This window comes from Populus trichocarpa, chromosome 6 (genome assembly GCF_000002775.5).
Source record: "Populus trichocarpa isolate Nisqually-1 chromosome 6, P.trichocarpa_v4.1, whole genome shotgun sequence".
In the NCBI taxonomy this organism is placed as follows: Eukaryota; Viridiplantae; Streptophyta; class Magnoliopsida; order Malpighiales; family Salicaceae; genus Populus; species Populus trichocarpa.
Window position 1 is genome coordinate 26,728,180 of NC_037290.2, and position 19,837 is coordinate 26,748,016.

A 19,837-nucleotide genomic window follows, 5' to 3' on the forward strand; every position below is an offset into this window, starting at 1 on the left:
ACTGCCACTGCCTTGAACAATAAAAAAAAAACACACTTTTTAAATTTTCAACAAAATAATAATGACCTAGAAATTTGAATATACATGTATAAGGTTTCTTAAATGACCAAATTTCTCTCATTCCTTAGTTCCTTACTTCCAACTTTACCCCCCAAAAAATACATTCCATTATAGGAAAAAAATATTTTTTCATTTAATTTCATATACTTAATCCAAATTTAGTGTTTATCAATTTTCCCTTACCTATCTCACGGATTTACTTTGTTGAAAAAACTATTTATTTCTCTTTATTCTTTTATTATCAAATAAAAAGGTATAATTTATTGTAATAACATATTCCACACAAAAAGAATTCCTTAATTAAGTTTTTTTTATAAAATCATATGAGTAAAACAAATAATAATTAACTGTAAATTTATTAAGAATATTTAAAGAATAAATTAATAATTTTTTTGAAACTTCATTTTTCAAAGACTCTAAAATAATTTTACCCAACATAACTAAACAAATAAGAAAAGAAAAGAAAAATTGAGCAGGCAAGGTAGGCCTAGCATGCTTGGGCTTGCCAAACCTAGCCTGAACAGAGTCATTGACCCGTTGTCCCTGCAAACAATCGAAAAAATTGGAGGGCCCTTGATTTGGCTTCCAAACACATGTAACATGTGTTTGACAGTGAATTTTAATATATATATTTTTATTAAAATTTAATTTTTTTTTGTTTTAAATACTTTTCTAAAATCAATGATTTAAAAAATAATTAATACCACACTTACCAACAACCCATCAACCCATCACCGCAACCTCGAGACATATTTTAGTTCACCGAAAAGGACACGAGCATAGAAATTCAAAACTATATATAGTGCAACAAATCTTTGACAAATACAGAAGCAAAGTGTTCTAGAGGAGACAGAGAGTTTACTCATTAACATTCAGGGTAGCCTAATGATATATTAGGGTAGCTAAAAGATATGGCTAAAGATTACGATGCATTTGATTGTCTAAAGATTATTATGTACAAGGACAAAATTAAGGTACAATTATTTTTCAAAGCATGAGACAGAAAAAGAATTCTTAAATGTCCCTGTTGCTTCGGGTGCTTGCTTGGCGTATCAAGCATTCTTTTCCTCCACTTTCTCCGAGAAATACATGGTGTCTGCAACAATGCGTTCAAGCATATGGGGAGTACATTGAAATCCCGTCCTTTATTCCATGTAGCAGAAAGGATTGACTGGTTGCCTTGTTTTTTGTAAACTATGGCCTGATTAGAAGCAGGATTATATATTACCCCAGAAATCATTTAGTATAGCAAGTTCTAAGCGACTTTCACTCTCTCGTCCCCTCGGTAATGGATTGTGTTAAATTTGGCAGACTTCCTTGGAAAAGAACGTTATCTGTTTCTCCCAAACACTATTCTTCCCCATGGCAGGATGAGGCTGGATTCATGAAGTTTGAGCAAATGGATGGACTTAATCTACTGACAGCCACAAATTCCTGTTCAGAAGATAAGTAATCTTCTGTATCCCTTAATCCACTGACCGCCACAAATTCCTGTTCAGAAGATAAGTAATCTTCTGTATCCACTAGAAACTTCATGAATGTGTTGTTTTTTGAACTTTGATGTTGCCACAACACTGCAAAATAATTGTGTGGTGGTTTGTGTTGAAAGCAAACCAGATTTTGATTTTTTTAAAGAAACAAAGGAATTTGTTCATCCGTTGGACGTTGGATTAAATGAATTGATCAACTGATTTAAATATGGTTGATCAGTTGAGTTGGCATAGTACAATTCTAATTGAAATAAGGATCTTTTTATATTATTTTAATTCCTTACTTATATAAGACTTTATATCTATAAAAAGACTTGTAATTTAGCATTATTAGAAATAGCGTAAAAAAACAAAACTAAAAAATCCTAGAGATAACACGTAATAAAATTATTTTTTCCTCTCACTCTTCTTCTTATTCTTAAAATTTTTAACATTACATTGCCGTAATGATATTATACAACATATATTTTACTTCCTACAGTTTGAAACTCAGAACAAAACAATGGGGTGTTAATTTGATATGTAGTTTGTGGTTAATTTCTTAGATATGGACTCGAATGAGTAACCTGTCCCTATCTCAGCTGCCATCCGCTTCCCACCATCCCAACAAAAGGCCACCATTAATTTAATGCTGGATCAGACCCTCCTTGATATGTCCAACTCTTGAGGGAGATGCATGATGAACTGGCAATGGGATAAATCAATCATTCTTCAAATATTGAGTAAATCTTTATTTGATCTCTCTGTATTTTTAGTGAAATGATTAGCCGATCCCTTTGGTTGAAAAAATCCAATGGTGATTAATCCTATATTTTTCATATTTATTACTAGCCTGGTTCTTTCAAGTAGTGGTTTTTCTTGAAAAAATAACTTTGTTTTCTCTAAAATATCTTTCATTGGTATTCAAATTTGAAAAATTAAAATTGCATTTTTAAAGGACAGTTTAGAAATTATAAAAAATAAATAACAGCTAGTTGCGGTCAAGAAACCAACTTATGATTTTCAAAACAGCAGGAACTAACTTACAAAATTATTAAAAAAACATAGGAGTTAAATTAGAAATTACTCTTAAACATTTTAAACATCTTAGTTCAAGGCAGGCGCATGGCATATATTCAAAGCATTTGCATGAACCATGCGCACAAGCATTAATTTGCATGTTACTTCGACAGAAGATAAGGGGTGTGAGATCTCTCCATTGATTAGATAAGGTACAGCTAGCCAGCTAGCCCCTTTAATTGACCTTACCTCCTTTTCCTTGTATTGTCCTTCGTCTCTTTCTCACATGCATCTCCTAAGCAGGACGAACATTCCTGCACATGGACTTTTCGATTTAACAAAGTTGCACAGAGCCAGTACAGAGTCAAGCAGAGTTAAGGCCAAACCGTGAAAAGAAAGCAGTAAATGAAACAAAGTGCCTCATCAACCCAAAAAGAAACATGAACAGAAAAGCTTAGAATTACTTTTACACTGTTTAGTTAGTACAGTACTTACTAAACATGAAGAATCTATAATTTCTTTGCCATATTTTCTCTACTATTCATCAATTTTCTTCCCTCTTAGATTTCATTGTGAAGAAATATGTTTTTTTTTTAACCTTAATATAGGTTATTTTTGTGTCATATGGGACGTTTTAGAAATTATGAACAAATATAGTTAGAGTTTTCAAAGATACTAAAGCCCATATATGATCATTTGACAAACCACGAATGAGAGGAGTATTTAAAAAAAATATATCCTACATTGAATAAATAAACAATATAAAAATAATAATAAATCATCCATCACAAGATTTTTTTATTTTTAAATAGAATCGAATCTCAGTCATTTAATCTAATATATACTCTCCCTCCATGCATGCACGAATAATTTTTTTAAAAAAATAGAATCGAATCTCAGTTATTTAAGGAAAGTGGAAATGGAAGTTTTCTTTCATAATTAAGTGGTGTTTTGCCAAGCTACATCCATCACCTTCGTATCCCAACTACCACTTTGTGTTGTGATATCACATTAATTATAAATCAAACTATAGTTCTGTACTCTACATCTTGTCTTCAAGTACTGTTAATTTATTCTCCACCCTATTTTTTTTTTCAGTTCATTACTCTAATTCTAATATTTTATATCAACTTTACAGTTTAAAACAAGATCTTAATACATGTGAAAGTAACATTATAATTTAATGACAAATGAATTAATATTTTTGACATAATTTATTTTATGCTTAGATTATCCAATCAAGCTCTTGTCCACGTACACTTGATGTCACCCAGCTGCCACTAACATTCCAAAAAGCTAACTATGCCGGAGTACGCATGAGTTTTATAGCCTCTCTAGATTTTATGCTTGTTGTTGCATGCTTGCTGCATCTGAACTTTTCGAATCAACAAAGAGCCAGCGCCAAGGCACAAAGCAAGTGCAGAGTCAGGGAAAGTTAAGGCCGAGCCATGAAAAAGAAAGCGAGACAAAGTGTCTCAACAGCACAAAGAGAAAGATGAACATGCAAGATTTACGTACACTGTTTAGATGGTACGATTTCTCTTGTCACACGGTTTGGTTTTGCGCTGAGTATTTTAACTTGAAAAAAAATTAAATTAATATTGTTTTAGTGTTTTTTTTATAGATTTAATATATTAATATCAAAAATTAAAAAAATAAAAATCTTAATTTGTTTTCAAACAAAACAATGTTTTAACTAAAGCCCATGTCATTTGACAATTAGAGAGTGTAGAAGAATTAATATATTCAACATTAAAATAATAAACAATATAAATTAATAATAAACCATATATCCACCATAAAATTTTATTTTATTTTTTTAACTAGAATCGAATGTCATTTACTGAATTTAATACTCTCAAGAAAGGGAAGCAAGAGTGGAGATGGGAGTTTTCTTTAATTAAGTGATGATTTGCCTACATCTTCTTCATGTACCAACTACCAATTTGTGTACACTAATTTCAACATATAAACTTCTGCCACGTATCTTAAATAATGAACACTAAGGAAACACGTGATCTCGGGCGCAGTAAATCAAACTTTAATTTTGTACTCTGCTGCTGCCTCCACGCAACTTATTCCAATTCTAATATTAAATTTGAGCTATACAATGATCACGAGATGGTTATATAATTATTAATTTAGGGATTATGAAATTAGTCAAAGTTGGTATAAACTTGTTTAAGTATTCAGGTTAATAAAAAAAATAATTAAATTTGAGCTTTACTGTTATATATTTTTTTTATCATGTAAAACAAAATCTCAATACACACGAAAGTAACATTATAATTTAATAACACGTGAATTATTGTTGGCATAATTTTATTATGTTTTATCTACATTTTGTCTTCAAGTACTGTTAATATTTTTCATCGAATTTACAGGTATATTTTTCTTTTCTAATTTAAAACAAAATCTCAATATATAATAATTTTAGTTCTTGACCACGTTTGATGTCATCCAACCGCCACTAATATTCCTAAAATTAACTATGCCGAAATACGCATGAGTTTTCAATCTTAACGGCCTATGCATGCAGTGGTGCTTTTTTTTTTTAGCCTGAGTTGTTATTATAGTCATCACATACATTAAGTTTTATATATATATATATATAGGAGTGGTTTTTTTTTTTTCATCATCTTAATGTACGTTTTTTTATATGGAACATAAATTCACTTTAAATTTTTTTTAAATATATTTATTTTTTTTCTTCAATTAAATATATTCTTATCTCTTCTGCGCGAGTAACTTCTATATATCTTAAAACATTAACTAAATTCGCCATTAACATGCAAACTAGTTTGAATATTCTTTGTACTATCAAGTGATCAAAAATAAAATAAAACGTAAAAAATGATGCTAACATTGCCGTGATTTGCATCCCCCCATAGAGTTCTTGTTTCATTCCATGGAGCCTAGCTAGTGATCGACTACGGACAAGCTCCTCCGCAAGTCATGCAGTAATATTCCTCTTGTCTCCATGTTCTTTCCATTTCCTTTTCCACTTTCACGTCCATCTTGCTATATTTGGCTTATAAAAAAAGTAAAAATAAATGAAAACTACCTTCAGCTCAAAGCCAGAACTACTGAGATGTGCAGGTGTAAGCATTAATTTTATAGTCTTGAGGAAGGTGTCTGGATGGTGACTTGTACCTTATGGGGTGAATGCTGCAGCCAGTTATTTTCTTCCTCTTCGCTTCTTCAAGATATTAGCTTTTTCTGACTTTGTACTCAACTTCATGAGTGCTGTGATTGAACTTGTGCGTTTTTCAAACTTTGATCATCCGTTTGAAGTGCAACGTTTTTGTGTTTTTAATGATGAAAGTCGAAGAGTACTTAATTATAAAGGTTTTGATTTTCTTTATATTATGGAAACATTCCGCCCATGATTTATGAATTTAAGGCTATTCTCAAGAATCAAATCACCACGGGAAATAGCTTATTAACTTAAGATTTCTAGTCACTCACTTATACTTGTATATTTGGGTTGGAAAACCCATATGTTAAAAAGGTTTTGATCTGACCCAAAATCATCATTATGAGAATGATTATGTTACAAAAACTTTAATATATTGGTATGTTCGGATCAAGCCATTTATAAAAGGTGTATGAGTGGAATTACATGGAAGAGAAGGGGGCGCAGTTGTGTTTTTAGCTCTTTGAAAAATTCATTGTAACCTTTTAACAATTTTATCCGTTCAAATTTCCCCCTTCTGTATTTAGACATGCACTTGCCCCCTCATAGTTCTTGAAAACATGTATACAAGTCTTTAGCATATCTTTAGACACTACTAACTTCTTGTTGTTTTTTTTTTTTTGAATAATTGTGTATGAAACCATGGTCTAAATGGACTATCTTGTGATTTTTCAATTCAATTTTTTATCAAATAATTTTATTTAAATAAAATCGTTTTATATGCTTAATGAAATATTATACCAAATGGATCCTAGCTATAATGTTTTTCCTCCTGTATCACCAAGAAACTTCATTCGAAATCCCTATATGTTACTGAAAGCTTTGAAATTGGGGCATAATAAGGCTATATTTGTTTCCCAGAAAATCACTTTCCAAACTTTCCTGTATTTATTTGTCATTGAGTAAGTTGGTTAACGGAAAACACTTTCCAGTCAAAGAAAAATTTGGCTTGATTTTCAAGAAAGTGTTTTCCTGAAAAATTTGGGCGGAAAACACTTTCCGGAAGTTGTGAAAAAATTAGAAATGTCATATTATTTGCTGATTATATCAAATTTGATCCTCAAACTTTTGATTACTATATATATTTTGTTTTGAATATTTATTTTTCAATTTCATCTCTTAAAATTTAATTTTTATATTAACTTTGGTCCTTATTTTTATAATTGTATTTGCTTTTTCCTTATCATTGTTTATTGAAATTTTTTATTTGTCAAATTTGATCATTATTCTTTTGATTGTTACTTATTTTATTTGAAATAATTTATGAAATGTTAATTATTATTATTTTAATTTCTTCATCTTTCATCTTTTTTTATTTTTTTAGATTTGATCTCTATTATTTTAATTATTATTTATTTTATTTGAGATAATTTATGAAATTATATTTTTTTAAAATTTTATTTTCATTCAACTTTGTAAGATTTGTCCCTCATTATTTTAATAAACTTAAAAAAAATAAAACATTAATAAGTTATTTTCCAGCTCATTTTCCATAATATAACCAATCACTAGAAAATATTTTCTAACTTATTTTTCATTACACTACCAAACATCAAAAAATAATTTACTTTTCTAGAATTTACTTTCTCAAAATTTATTTTTTAAAAAAACAAAATTTCTAATAAATAAATGATGCCTGGAAATGGTAAGGTTCAGAATTCAAAGAAAAAACGAATAAAAAAAATATGGTGTCCAATCTGTGTGGTTCTGGAATTGGATTCGATATCTCAGCTACCGGCTGGACGTCGTTTCCTACTATCCAAACAAAAGGCCATTATTTCATGCAGCTGGCGTACGTTCGTACTGTACTGTCCTTCTCAGATCATAGAGTCTATTATTTTTGCTCGAGGGAGACTCCGAGTCGGCAAGGGTATATGAATGGCATGAAATCATTCTTCAATCTTTCACATCCTCTCACTAATCTCGAGCTCCAGCACCAATCAAAAGTGCGTTATATAATGCAGAAGTACTTTTGATTGATGTTATATATATATATATATAAGCATTGATAAATTTCTAAATCAAGAACAATTCACAAGGAATCTATATATTACTTGAGGTAATATCTTTATTATTCTTATTATAATTAATTTTATTATATTATTTTATTAATTTTTAAATTTTTTTAATTTTATAGTCTAGTAAAAACGATTATACTTTTTTATCAGATAATTAGATTGGGCTAAAATTTTATTAAATTACTTTAGATGTTTAATTACATAAGAGTTGTTAGTCAATTAGTTAGTTGCTTTTACATACCCAAATTAAATTCAGAATTAAGTTACTATTTTAAAATCTTCTATATTTTCTTTTTTTATTTATATTTAAATGATAATTTTCAATTTAATTAGAATTTTACTTATTAGAATTTGTTTTATAGTTTTGTAGGTTATTTTTCAAAAGAGAATTTTATAAAAAAGTACTTTTCAGAAAATATTAAAATTTGTAAATTCTTCTATATATATATATGGTTAATAGTCGTAACATTAGGTTTGAGAAGCCTAAATTATTTCTTTATAGTTTAAGGTTATAAAACTTTAGAGATTGAGAAATATCATCCATGTATACTCTACATTAATTTGTAATTTCTTTATTGTCTTTTCTATACTTTCTCTTTTTCCTTTTCCTTTTCTTTTTTTATGGTAAGTAGACTCATCATAAAAAACAAATGACTTTAATGTAAGGTTATAAGGTTATTTATTCTTATATGGGATAAATTAGAAATTATGACCCATTTACTTGTAAACTTTGATAATAAATTAAAGATTTTTTTAAATGAATAAACTAAAAAAAAACTTACGAAGAAGACACCAATTTCTTTTAATAGCTGATAGAAAATAGATTGGGATATCTAATAGGACTCCATAGACGGAACTTGTATTTATGTATTTGGAGGGAAGGAGGGAAAGAAGGCATGCAATATGTGGATTGGATTCTGTCTATCAAGGATATAATATATAGCTGATTTATAAGAGATTGTGATGTAGTAAAAACTTCAAACATCATTGATTTTTTCACACATTTTTTTAGGTTGGTGGAGTGCTAGTCTGATTGATGAACTAATTGGATGATGGAGTTAGTTATTGCTTGGAGTAACTGGAATTGACAACTAGTTGAGTAAGAAGAGTTGGAAAAAAATTACTTACAAAAAATCTATTTGATGGTTATATGTTAAATTCACCGAGGGGCATACTATCGGAGAAACAAATCACCGATGAAATTGCATACGGTTTTTCTATAAGTGATATACTATATTCATTTATAAAAATACTGAGTTAATAACATCAAAATGAAACGAGTAAAAACAATTCAGCACGCTTTTGCTGTCAATAAATCTATCGGTAAAATTATTACTGACAGGTATATTGATAGACTAGAAATCACCAACGAGAGTTTTTTTGATGAAGTATTGTTGTTCATGAGCCCATCAAGGAAATTGATCATACTGATAGATTATGAGTATAAATACCAATAGAGAAATTCATTGATAAATCTAAAAATTGTGGTAGTGTAAACTATATATACCATTTCTGCTAATGCAAATAATATAACTTCTTTGAAAGAATGGGTCATTAAGCTTGGAAGTTTTTCTGTCTTCGTGAATAAACAACGGGTCAATAGGCTTGGACATGTTTTCAGGGAAGGTAATTTCTAGCTTAAAAGGATTTGTTGCAAATTGATGGATTGCTCTGATTTGGAAATTTCCTCCAATTGATTTGAAATTTGAATTGGGTTCTCTAATTAACTTGATAAAATAATGTGTCCTTGTAGGGTTTTTTTCTTTGTATATTTTTTTTTTTAAAAAAAGAATTAAGTGATTCTTGCAAGATGGACTATTTAAATTTTCAGGTGAGACATTAGAATGCTTAGGAACATGATTAGTGAGTGAAATAAAGTAATAAAGAGTTACAATTGTTATCATGCATCAAATCATATTCATTCAATTTAAATTCAATAATTTTGATTTAATAAACATTACAACTAAACAATTAGAATGAATTAATTATACTGTCTCTGAATTCAATATATTCCATTTAATTCATGTCAACCAAATCCAAACAAACATTTTCCTTTTCAAATCGATCAATTAAGAATTTTTAAGTTTGCAAATTATGATTATATAGAAGTACCTGTATTAATTAAGGAAAACAAACAGATTAACAATGTGAATTTCCTTATTTTCGGGAAAAAAAACCCTTTAATAACCAAATTGTCCCCTCCTCGATGAAGGGTTTTTTTTTTATTTTTTTATGAACCAGAAACTTTTATCATTTTTTGTTTGTTTTCAACCACTCCTTCCTTCTTGGCTTCGTCAATTATCACAGCTTTACATATACAATTCGACAGGCTAGGATGGAAAGTTAATGGTAAAGAAAAAGCATACAAGAGGGGACCATAGCACGTGAAAATGTAAAGACTTTCTTGTAACTAAAATTGCTTAACACACACACACACACACACATGAGAGAAAAAGTTGTTTATATATAATTGTAAATCCATCCAACTAGTTTGGAATTTAGTAATAAATCTTGCATTTTATATATCTTTCTCTTCATTGTTGCCAAGATAATTAGTGGGTTAGTGGAAATATATTTTTTAAGGAGACTCGAGTGAATTTATTAAAAGCTTGTTTGTTTTGTGATTTTTCAATGCCAACAAAAACTAAAAATTAAGTTAATATAATATAGTTTTTAATAAATTCATGAATGGTGATAATTTGAAGAAAAATATTTAAATCTCAAGAAAATAAAAAAAATATTTTCCTTGATATAACTTTCAATTTATAATATTTACCATATATCATAACTTAACTATTTCAATAATGGTTATCAACACCACCACCTTGTTATCATATCATAACGGGCCACCACGCCACTTGTATTACCATGGTAATCAACCCTTTCTTATTTATACCACCATCACCATTATCATTGTAATATTATTGTCAAAATAATTATTATTATCACTATGCTAACATCATCACTATTCGTGCTATACCACTATTTCATTATTATTGTCACTTTGATACCATTACTACTACAAAAATAGTAGTTGTTATCACAATCATTATCATTGGTTTTTTTTTTAATTAATGTAACCTTCATTATTATCATTTAAAGTTAATTATTAAAAAATATATTTTTCTTTGATGTGTGTAAACAATGAGAAATAACTTATTTTTTGAAAAAATATTTTCTCCATAAAATGAATCTTAAATAGAAATGTTTATTACTATCAAGAAAATGAAGACGAAATTGTAGAAAAAATACAGCAAAGATGTTAGTAAGTGGTACTTAACCAAGTTACAAAGAAGAGAATTTTATTAAGCAACTCATTTAGCCATTAAAGACATGGTTAAATAGGAGAACAAAAATAAAGCTAAAAAAACCATATATATTTTATTTATACTCTTGGCCGGCTAATTGATCCATGACAGTATCAATTTCTGTACTCTCAATGTGTATATAACTTATATAGAAAGATTTGAATTTGTAATTATTTAACTACTAAAAATTTAATACTATATATATATAAAAATTATCAGATATCTCGAATGATTAATGTAAATTAACTGATCTATATCACCTACTAAAAAATAATTTTTTTTCAACACGAAATTAATCGTAACCATGCATGCATGTTTCAAAAGTGAAATCTACTTCATGTTAAAGTACTCCATTAAAAGTAAAAGTTAAAAGTAACGGACTTCATGGAGTCCCATATTCTTTTTTTCTGTTCTACTTGGAAATTAGTGCGTCCCTCTCCAACTTGACAGGAAGCCAGCAAAATCTGGGGTTCTTTTTTCCATGCCTTCTGAAACATGTTACTCTTCGATAGTAGGCAACACCTAGCAGGCATGGTTAATGGCCAATTAATTAGCCTGGTCATGATCAGAATGGGACCGAACATGCATTACAGAGGAGGAAGTGCAATACTCACGCTGGAGAAAACGTGAGCCCAGGCAGGCTACAGAGGTGACCGACCATCCATGCAGGTTCTGAGAGCTCTGTCCATTAATTAATCACCTGTTTCTACACGTGGCTCGACACCCGTGTCAATCTGAATAAATGGTAGGTAGAAAGATACGGGAAGGGTAAAATTCATTTCGGTCCCTGTAGATTCATTAACATCCCACTTCGACCTCTAGAATTAAAACTTTTTCATGTTACATATACAGGTTTTAAGAAGTTTCAATCATGCCATTTACTACCAAATAACTAATAAAAAGATGAATTCTCATATTTGCTCACTTTTCTGTCTTGTTTTTCCCCCCCTTAATTAAACTCTCATACATATTACAGTACCTCCAGCTCACAAAAATATTTAAAATTGTAGCATAAAAAGCTTTGGAAACTAAAAGGGTAATATCGAAGCTATTTGGAAACTGATGAAAGGGTAATATTGAGATATTCTTAAACAATATGGATTGAAGAAAAATATTAAAAAATCTACGCTTGTTTTATGTTATTTGATGCTTTAATTATAGGTGAATGACATTTCAATAAAGCACCCAGGCAAAACATTTTTTTTCTAACTCAAACAATTGTCTTCTCTCTATATAAACATCACCAGCCACCGACCCTGTGAGTGCATGGGAAATTATTGTTCATTACTTTTGAACTTTTATTTAATTATTTTTTAATACAAACTACACCATGTCTTCTTTCCGAATTATTGTCATAAACTATTTGAAGTTTTCCTACCTAACAAAGACATGAAATAAACGTTCCTTTCTTTTTAATAATAGTTTAGTATATTAATCAAAAGATAATTATTTTAAAGATGACCCCTGAAAAGTTGAAAACCATTTAATAGAAAATAAAATGTATGTGTTACAAACGAGAAATGAGATCATTACTAGTGTAGCTAAAATTAGATTCACTACACTTAAACCAAACCAATAGCATGTGTAAAATCAAAGAGAAACTGGAATCTTAATCCACCTAGATTTCTCTTCCCTTGATAATAGACATCTAAGAAGAAAGTCATATGTAGAAAGTTGATTTTGGACCGTCAGCCGCATAAATATATGTATTTTGGGTGGAGCCATTTTAAACCATACATTAGATTTGAAATGGCTAGATCCTCTAAAAATAATTTTAAAAATTATAATTTGACCCTTAGACTTTAATTTCTTCCAATTAAAGCTCAAATTGACTTTAAAAAATAATTTTTCTTACAATTAAGCCCTCAATAAATTCAATTGATCCTTAAAAAATTCCAATTAAGTCCTTAAACATCAAATTTCACATTTTCCTCCTTAAGTTGAATTTTCCTTTACCAATAGAGTCTTCATCAGTCGAAAATACACTGTTAAATTTTTCAATCTTGTATATTTTGATCTTCCTCAACCAGTCTTTGGCAATTTTATGAGCGTTCTGGTATATTCTTTCCATTGATATATTTTTTAATTTTCTTCCAATAGTTTTTTTTTCAATTGTTTTTGTATTTTCTCTTTTTTTAGTTTTTTTTGTTTATGTGGGGCCTCAAAATGGATAATAATAGATGTTCCAATAGTTTTTTTTTCAATTTTTTTTGTATTTTCTCTTTTTTTAGTTTTTTTTGTTTATGTGGGGCCTCAAAATGGATAATAATAGATGCTTTCTCTTTAGTTAAATAACCCTAGGATTTTTAGCCATATGAAAAAAAATATTTTTTATTATTTTTTTAAGCTTTGTTTAGTAAAAACCCATTTTTTATAAATAAAAACTACCAAAAATATGCTTAAAGGATTTTTGCATAACACACCTTTAAATCCAAAAAAAAACCTTCAGCATAAACATGGAAAACCAAACAGGGTATTCAACCCTTTGACCCAATTTGTTTTGATCTGAGTTGATTAATTGGGTTGACTTAAAATTTTTGGTTCGACCATAAACCAAATAAAAAATCTTGGTTTGACCTGAAAACAATCCAAAAACAAAATTAAAGAAAAAAACAGATTAAACACCCAAAAAATTCAAAAATCCTTGAACATAACGAATTAAACACAAAAAAAGGATGAATGTTAAGGCCTAAATAAATAGTTATTTAAAAGAGTTGATTGGTCTCTCTTCAAGTAAATATTTATTAAAAATTTCAGCAGAGTCTCTTTTGTATTTTCAATACCAAGTTATCTACTCAAAAATCAAAACCTGTAAATAATAACCACAAACTCATCCCAATTTAATTAAGCATCACAACTTTACTAAAAACATCAATTTCCATGTCCCCTGTAGATTTATTTTTTAATAGTTAACATTGTATGATTTCATATACAAAATTTTAAAAACTAATTTATTCACAATAAACATTAATTTCTTAGGACACAAACACATTCAAATAAAAATACAACAAAACTATATTACTTGTTAAAGTAAGGGTGTTGTTCTTAATTACATACATGACAAAAGAATAATTTAAACATTTTAAAGTTTCTTAACATACAAGCAATGTAATAACATGAGATCAATACTTTCAGTACAAAAATTAACTTAAACAAAGATTTTCATCTATGCATTTACTTTTCAGCTTGAGGGTGCGAGGTACCAAACATATTTGATTTAAGAACCTTTGCATTCTAGGAGTGATTAGAAAGTATACAAGTTTTTTATATGAGACAAAAGTCCTTCCCCTACCAGTTTTGGGTTTATAACGAACATGCTCACATGTTCTGCACTTGGTCAAATATGCATTTTCAAAGTAGTACAACATGTAGAAGTTTGAATACATGTCAATTTTCTAGTATCCTAGGCCAAAGAGGTTTCATCTTGGATTTAAAAGTATAGAAGTTCTCTTTCAGCCTATTCCCTTCTCATTCATTCAATAATTATGTCGTAACCGACCTCACTCAACTCATGATCTAATTTGATGGTGAATACTTATGCAACAATTGATAATTTATTGTGATTTGTGCACTGATCTCATAATGGTTCATTAGAATCTTTCAAAAGACTAAAAAACCTGGCCTCATTTGCATTTGGTTCTTCATCTATGATTTGGACATTCACCTACATAACTCTGATTCATTCTCATCACATTCATAATTATATTTATATAAGAATTGCTATTATCATCTACAACTCCATGCATATTGCTAGAACTAGAAGTTAACCCAACCACATTTTTTTTTTATCATGGTCTCATAAGGAACATATGGTTCTCATGTGCAAACCAATATAAGTATTTCTCCATGAACCTTTTTTTGTAGAAGATGCATCATTACAACATCTGTATTGATAATTTTTTTATTTTTACACCTCTTGCATGGACATCTAATATCACTCCCACTAATATTTCTAAGATTAGATAGTAAGTAATTAATAAAAACCTCAAACCCATTACAATAATGTATCTGGCACAACCCTTCGAGTGAAACTCAATACATTCAAGAACGGTCATCCATTATTTATATCAAACCTATATAGAATATTGATGGCAACATGTATTAATTAATTATGTGAACTAAATAAATTATCTAACATTGATTTAACTCAAACTTATTCAATATATTTTAATAGCACCCTTAAATCATTATCAATTTTCTATGAAAAATTTAAATTCCTCCATATTTATTGAAATTCTCAACTTAACAATAAAATTGATAAAATATAAAATGCACACATTAAATGAGTCATTAATTATTTCATTACAAAACACCTAAGTCACAAAATCAAAATCATATTTATCAAATTACAAACAAATATAATTTTTTAAAATCTCAAACAAACCCTAACATGTACAAATCATACATTCATATAACAAATTTCTATGAGAAAATGCTATAAAACAAGTAAAAACACAAACAAACTACATATACTTCATCAAAGTGCCAAAAAAATTAACATTTTTAAAATGACTTAAAACAAAAAAATATATATGTAATTTTGCTTGATTTCCAGCTAAACAACTACGCTAGCTAGCACGAGAAACTTTTCAGCTTCCTTCTTTTTCAGGATCACATAAAATGAGTAGGTAACTAGTGATCTTTTGTTGTTTTTTACAAAAAAAAAAAATAAATAAATAAGAAGAAAAAGGGGAGGAGAGAGTGGGTGATTGCTAGGTTATAACTTAAAAACTACTTACGGATATTAGCAACAGATTTATTGTGTTGCTAATATGACTTGTAAGTATGACATGTGTTTTTTTTTCTTACATTATTTTTCTATTGTAATTCCTTCGGTATATACCAACAAAACTTTTTTATCGATGTATACTAAAGGGGATATATATAGGAATATTTCATCTGTAAAATTTACAGCAATTTACTAATAAGTTTTTTTTTGTTGATATTTTTATTTTTATTTATCAATTTTTTAGTAAGTATGACTACGTACATACATATTTTCATGTGCATGAAATGAGCAAATGGTATAAAAAATAATTTTTATGATATGGATCAAAATATATTCAATTTTTACGTCTAGATTAGTGCGGATTCAATGATAGCAATCATTGTCATGGAAATAACACGCATCTCTATGACTCTACCCCAAATGTGTATATTTTGGTTAATTCTAATAATTGAAGCTCAGCCTAGATGGTCACATCGATCCCTGACAATCAGATCAGTTGGAGATTTTCTATAGAAGAAAGGGGCTTGGAGTCAGCGTGTGGTTCAAATTGGTAAGGTGTCCTCAACGAATTGTGTGGTTTAAATTTTATTGGTTTCCAATCCTCAACAGACTTTCTTCTATAACCAGACACAACAGATTTGGGAGGAATATTTTTTTTTTCCATGTTTTTTCTTCTGTAATGATTCCATTGAAGATCTTGATCATATGCTTTTCTTTTCTTTTTTGCTTGTTCTTTTTCTGCAAATGTTTTGGCATAACGTTTTAAATGCATATGCACTATCAATGGCAAAGTGTTGTGCAAGGCAGCAGTTTTTTGCCTGTTCTTTGAGGATAACTTGGTGTGCTCATATCTATATGCAGTGCGACAAGAAGCATCATTGAGTCAGTTCATCTCAATTATCATAATTAAAAAGAGTTCTTGAATAGCAATTTCTCTTGAAATTAAAAATTAAGCACCCCCACCACCCACCTTTAACCCCCATAAACACCCCCAAAGATCAACATTAAAGTACAAGATCTTAGATTTACGTCAAGGAGAAGAAGATTTGAGAGAGAGGTCGAGGACAAGAAAGCAAGGATCATTGAGTGATGGTTGGAGTCTTTTTTTGTCGGTAACTAACAAACTTTCAATTCCCTGAGTATATCACTATTCGTTTCTTGTATTGTGGACTAATAGTAAACGCAGCCAACCAACTTTCAAGTCTCTAGAACTCGAAATGGCCAAATGTTAGTTCTGGAGAAGAGAAAATATAGAAGGGTGGTTGAATTTTATAATTATAATTAATCACGAAATGAAAAAAGAAATGATACTGAGAAATAACAATGACAGAAAAAGCAACGGAGGGCATGCAACGTGGAAACCGTGGTTGACACAACACGTAACACCCATCCAAGATCTTAAGAAAAAATAAAATACAATTTGTTGGTTTTGTTTTTAGTTTGTTTTTATTATTTCTGTATTAAAAGTGGGGTCACTGAATTACTTTTTATGAATTAATTAAAACACCCCATTAATGGAATAAAAATTATTTAATTTCAAAACTTGTGATAACTCATATTATTTTATACAATTGATCATAAAACAATCAAAAAATGAAAGATGTTAGCTGGGAAAGATCCATTCAATAATATATCAAAATGACAATAAATAGTTAATTATGTTTTGTGAAATGTTTTAGCTAGCCTCTTCAATTAATTAAATTCTAATTCTTTTTATATTTGAAACAAAACATTTCAGTAATATATAATTAGTGTATGGCAGAGAATAATTGGCGTTATTTGTGCAACTTGACCACTGTCTTTTTAGGTGCTAATTAATTAATTGGAAGCAAAAGCACGTTGGCAAAATTTGATAGCAGGCATTCAATTTTAATCAATGCCTGGGGGTCCTTACCTATATAATGAGTGATGAAGTGGCCCTGTTTATAGCTTGGACGCTCCATGCTATCTTTGGCATGTATTATTGGTTCGATGCAATACCAAAAAAGTCATCTCGCACTGTAGGACATCGAATCTATACACACTATCAATAATAAAAGCCAATAGTACCAAGTATCCAGTCATCCAGAGGACATCGAGCTGTAGCTAGTAGTGAGATACAGCAAGAGATGGGAAGAAAGCCGAGGTGCTCAGCGGATGGTATGAACAAAGGAGCATGGACACCTCTTGAAGATGAAATGCTTGTGGATTATGTCAAGATCCATGGTGAAGGTAAATGGAGCAATATTGTCAAAGAAACAGGTAATTAAGAAACCATTTATGCTTACATATATATTCTATACATATATTGTGCATGAGTAATTGCCTGTTATTAGGATAGGAGAATTGAACTGTATCTGATGCCTCCATGCATGTTGTAGGACTTAAGAGATGTGGGAAGAGTTGCAGGCTTCGCTGGATGAATTATCTGAGACCTGATATTAAGAGAGGCAACATCTCAGATGATGAAGAAGACCTCATTATCAGGCTGCATAAGCTCCTAGGCAACAGGTGCTGTGTACATGCATTATTCCCTTCTTTCAAGGAGCTGTTGAGTGCATTATTAATGAAGATGGATAAGTGATACTTAGTTAACCTTTTTCTTTCTTTTTCCACCAGATGGTCTCTGATAGCAGGAAGGCTTCCGGGACGAACAGATAACGAAATAAAGAATTATTGGCACACCAATATCGCTAAGAAGGCACAACATTCGCAATCTCGGAAGCAGCCTGGAGTTGATAGGAAACAAATAGCATCAGGATCTGAAAATGGGGCAACAGCATCAAATTTCAAGAATCAGACCATTGAATCACAGTACTGCACTACTGGGGTGGTTGTTCCCTCTACTGCATTACAAGAAAACAATATGGCTCAAGATCATCTAGTTAGTACTCTTGCAATGGCACCATCCAACACACATCATGAAAATGAATCATCAAGCAAGGGGTTAGCATCTGGGGATAATGACAATTTGTCCAACATTTTGATGGATTTTCATTATATGGAAGACTTCTACAAGATTCTTGATTCAGACTTCCCAAAGTTAAGTGACCTCAATGATATAACTGGTACTGCTAATCATTCCAATAATACCATACAGGTAGATGGTGATCATTATAGTGTGTCTATTAATGGATGCAATCCAAGAGAAATAGCAGGGTTTTCTGAATTGTTGGAGGCAGATTGGACTAGCAATAAATGCGTTCAAGCTGAACAAGGTTTTGATTTCATGTCATTGCTTTCATTTCTTGATTTAACCGATGAGTAATGGACAGAAGATGCCTTAGCCAATAATCTACGTCAAGTTGCTTTCATGTCCACGCCTTCCAGGGCTAATAGTTCTCGAGTTTGAACCTCTCTCATGTTAAAAAAAAAAAAAGCCGATTGGACAAGTTTCTATGTGTGCAAGCTGTTCTACCATAATAAATGTTGAACTGTTTGGTTAGTTTTAGCGATCTATCACAGTACTGTCCTTTTTTTTTCTCTTGGTTTTGGCAATCAAAATAAAATTTAATCTTAATCTTTGATCCTAACTGTATCCTGAATCTTGCAATGCCCTTTGTTTCAGTCTACATTTAACTTCATTTATTTTGGCTTCTGTTACGATTTTCATTGATCACTTTCTGTTGGTGAGAGATTCTTAAATGTGGTCTGAGGAAATTGTGACCACTCATGTTATCTGGAAATATTTTTGATGATTATACTAACACAGCATTGTTGAATGAGTAAATTACAAAATCATCTCATTTCTTAAATTTATTATTAATTATATTTTATAATTAAATTAAAATTTTAACTCGAGATAATGATGAGTTTATGTAATTTCTTAGATTAAGGGACTTTTTTTTCTCTAAACAAAACTGACTTTTAGTGGTATTTTCTTAAAAATCCAAATAAAAGGGCCATTTTAGTATATTTAAGAACGATATTTTACAATTGCTTTTATTGTGTTGACAATATTAATTTATGATAATTTTGGTGACATTTATCATATATATTTACTGATATTAGACATTAATATAGATAGATCCAATATCAATAAAGATAAATCATAACTA

At 29.8% G+C, this 19,837-nt stretch overlaps 1 protein-coding gene across 1 annotated transcript; it reads left to right on the top strand.

The window, feature by feature from the left end:
- Window positions 1-17,715: 17,715 nt before the first annotated feature.
- On the top strand, window positions 17,716-19,312 carry LOC18100766 (transcription factor WER). Its single transcript, XM_006382114.3, has 3 exons — window positions 17,716-18,041; window positions 18,161-18,290; window positions 18,399-19,312. The coding sequence occupies exons 1-3, from the start codon at window positions 17,909-17,911 to the stop codon at window positions 19,045-19,047; spliced, it is 912 nt and encodes a 303-aa protein (XP_006382176.2). The 5' UTR covers window positions 17,716-17,908; the 3' UTR covers window positions 19,048-19,312.
- Window positions 19,313-19,837: the final 525 nt, after the last annotated feature.

Excerpts from the sequence above, each read along its gene's own strand:
- LOC18100766 (XM_006382114.3), top strand. The coding sequence starts at position 17,909 with ATGGGAAGAAAGCCGAGGTGCTCAGCGGATGGTATGAACAAAGGAGCA. Across the intron at positions 18,042-18,160 it reads CAATATTGTCAAAGAAACAG|GACTTAAGAGATGTGGGAAG; the intron begins GTAATTAAGAAA and ends TGCATGTTGTAG. Across the intron at positions 18,291-18,398 it reads CATAAGCTCCTAGGCAACAG|ATGGTCTCTGATAGCAGGAA; the intron begins GTGCTGTGTACA and ends TTTTTCCACCAG.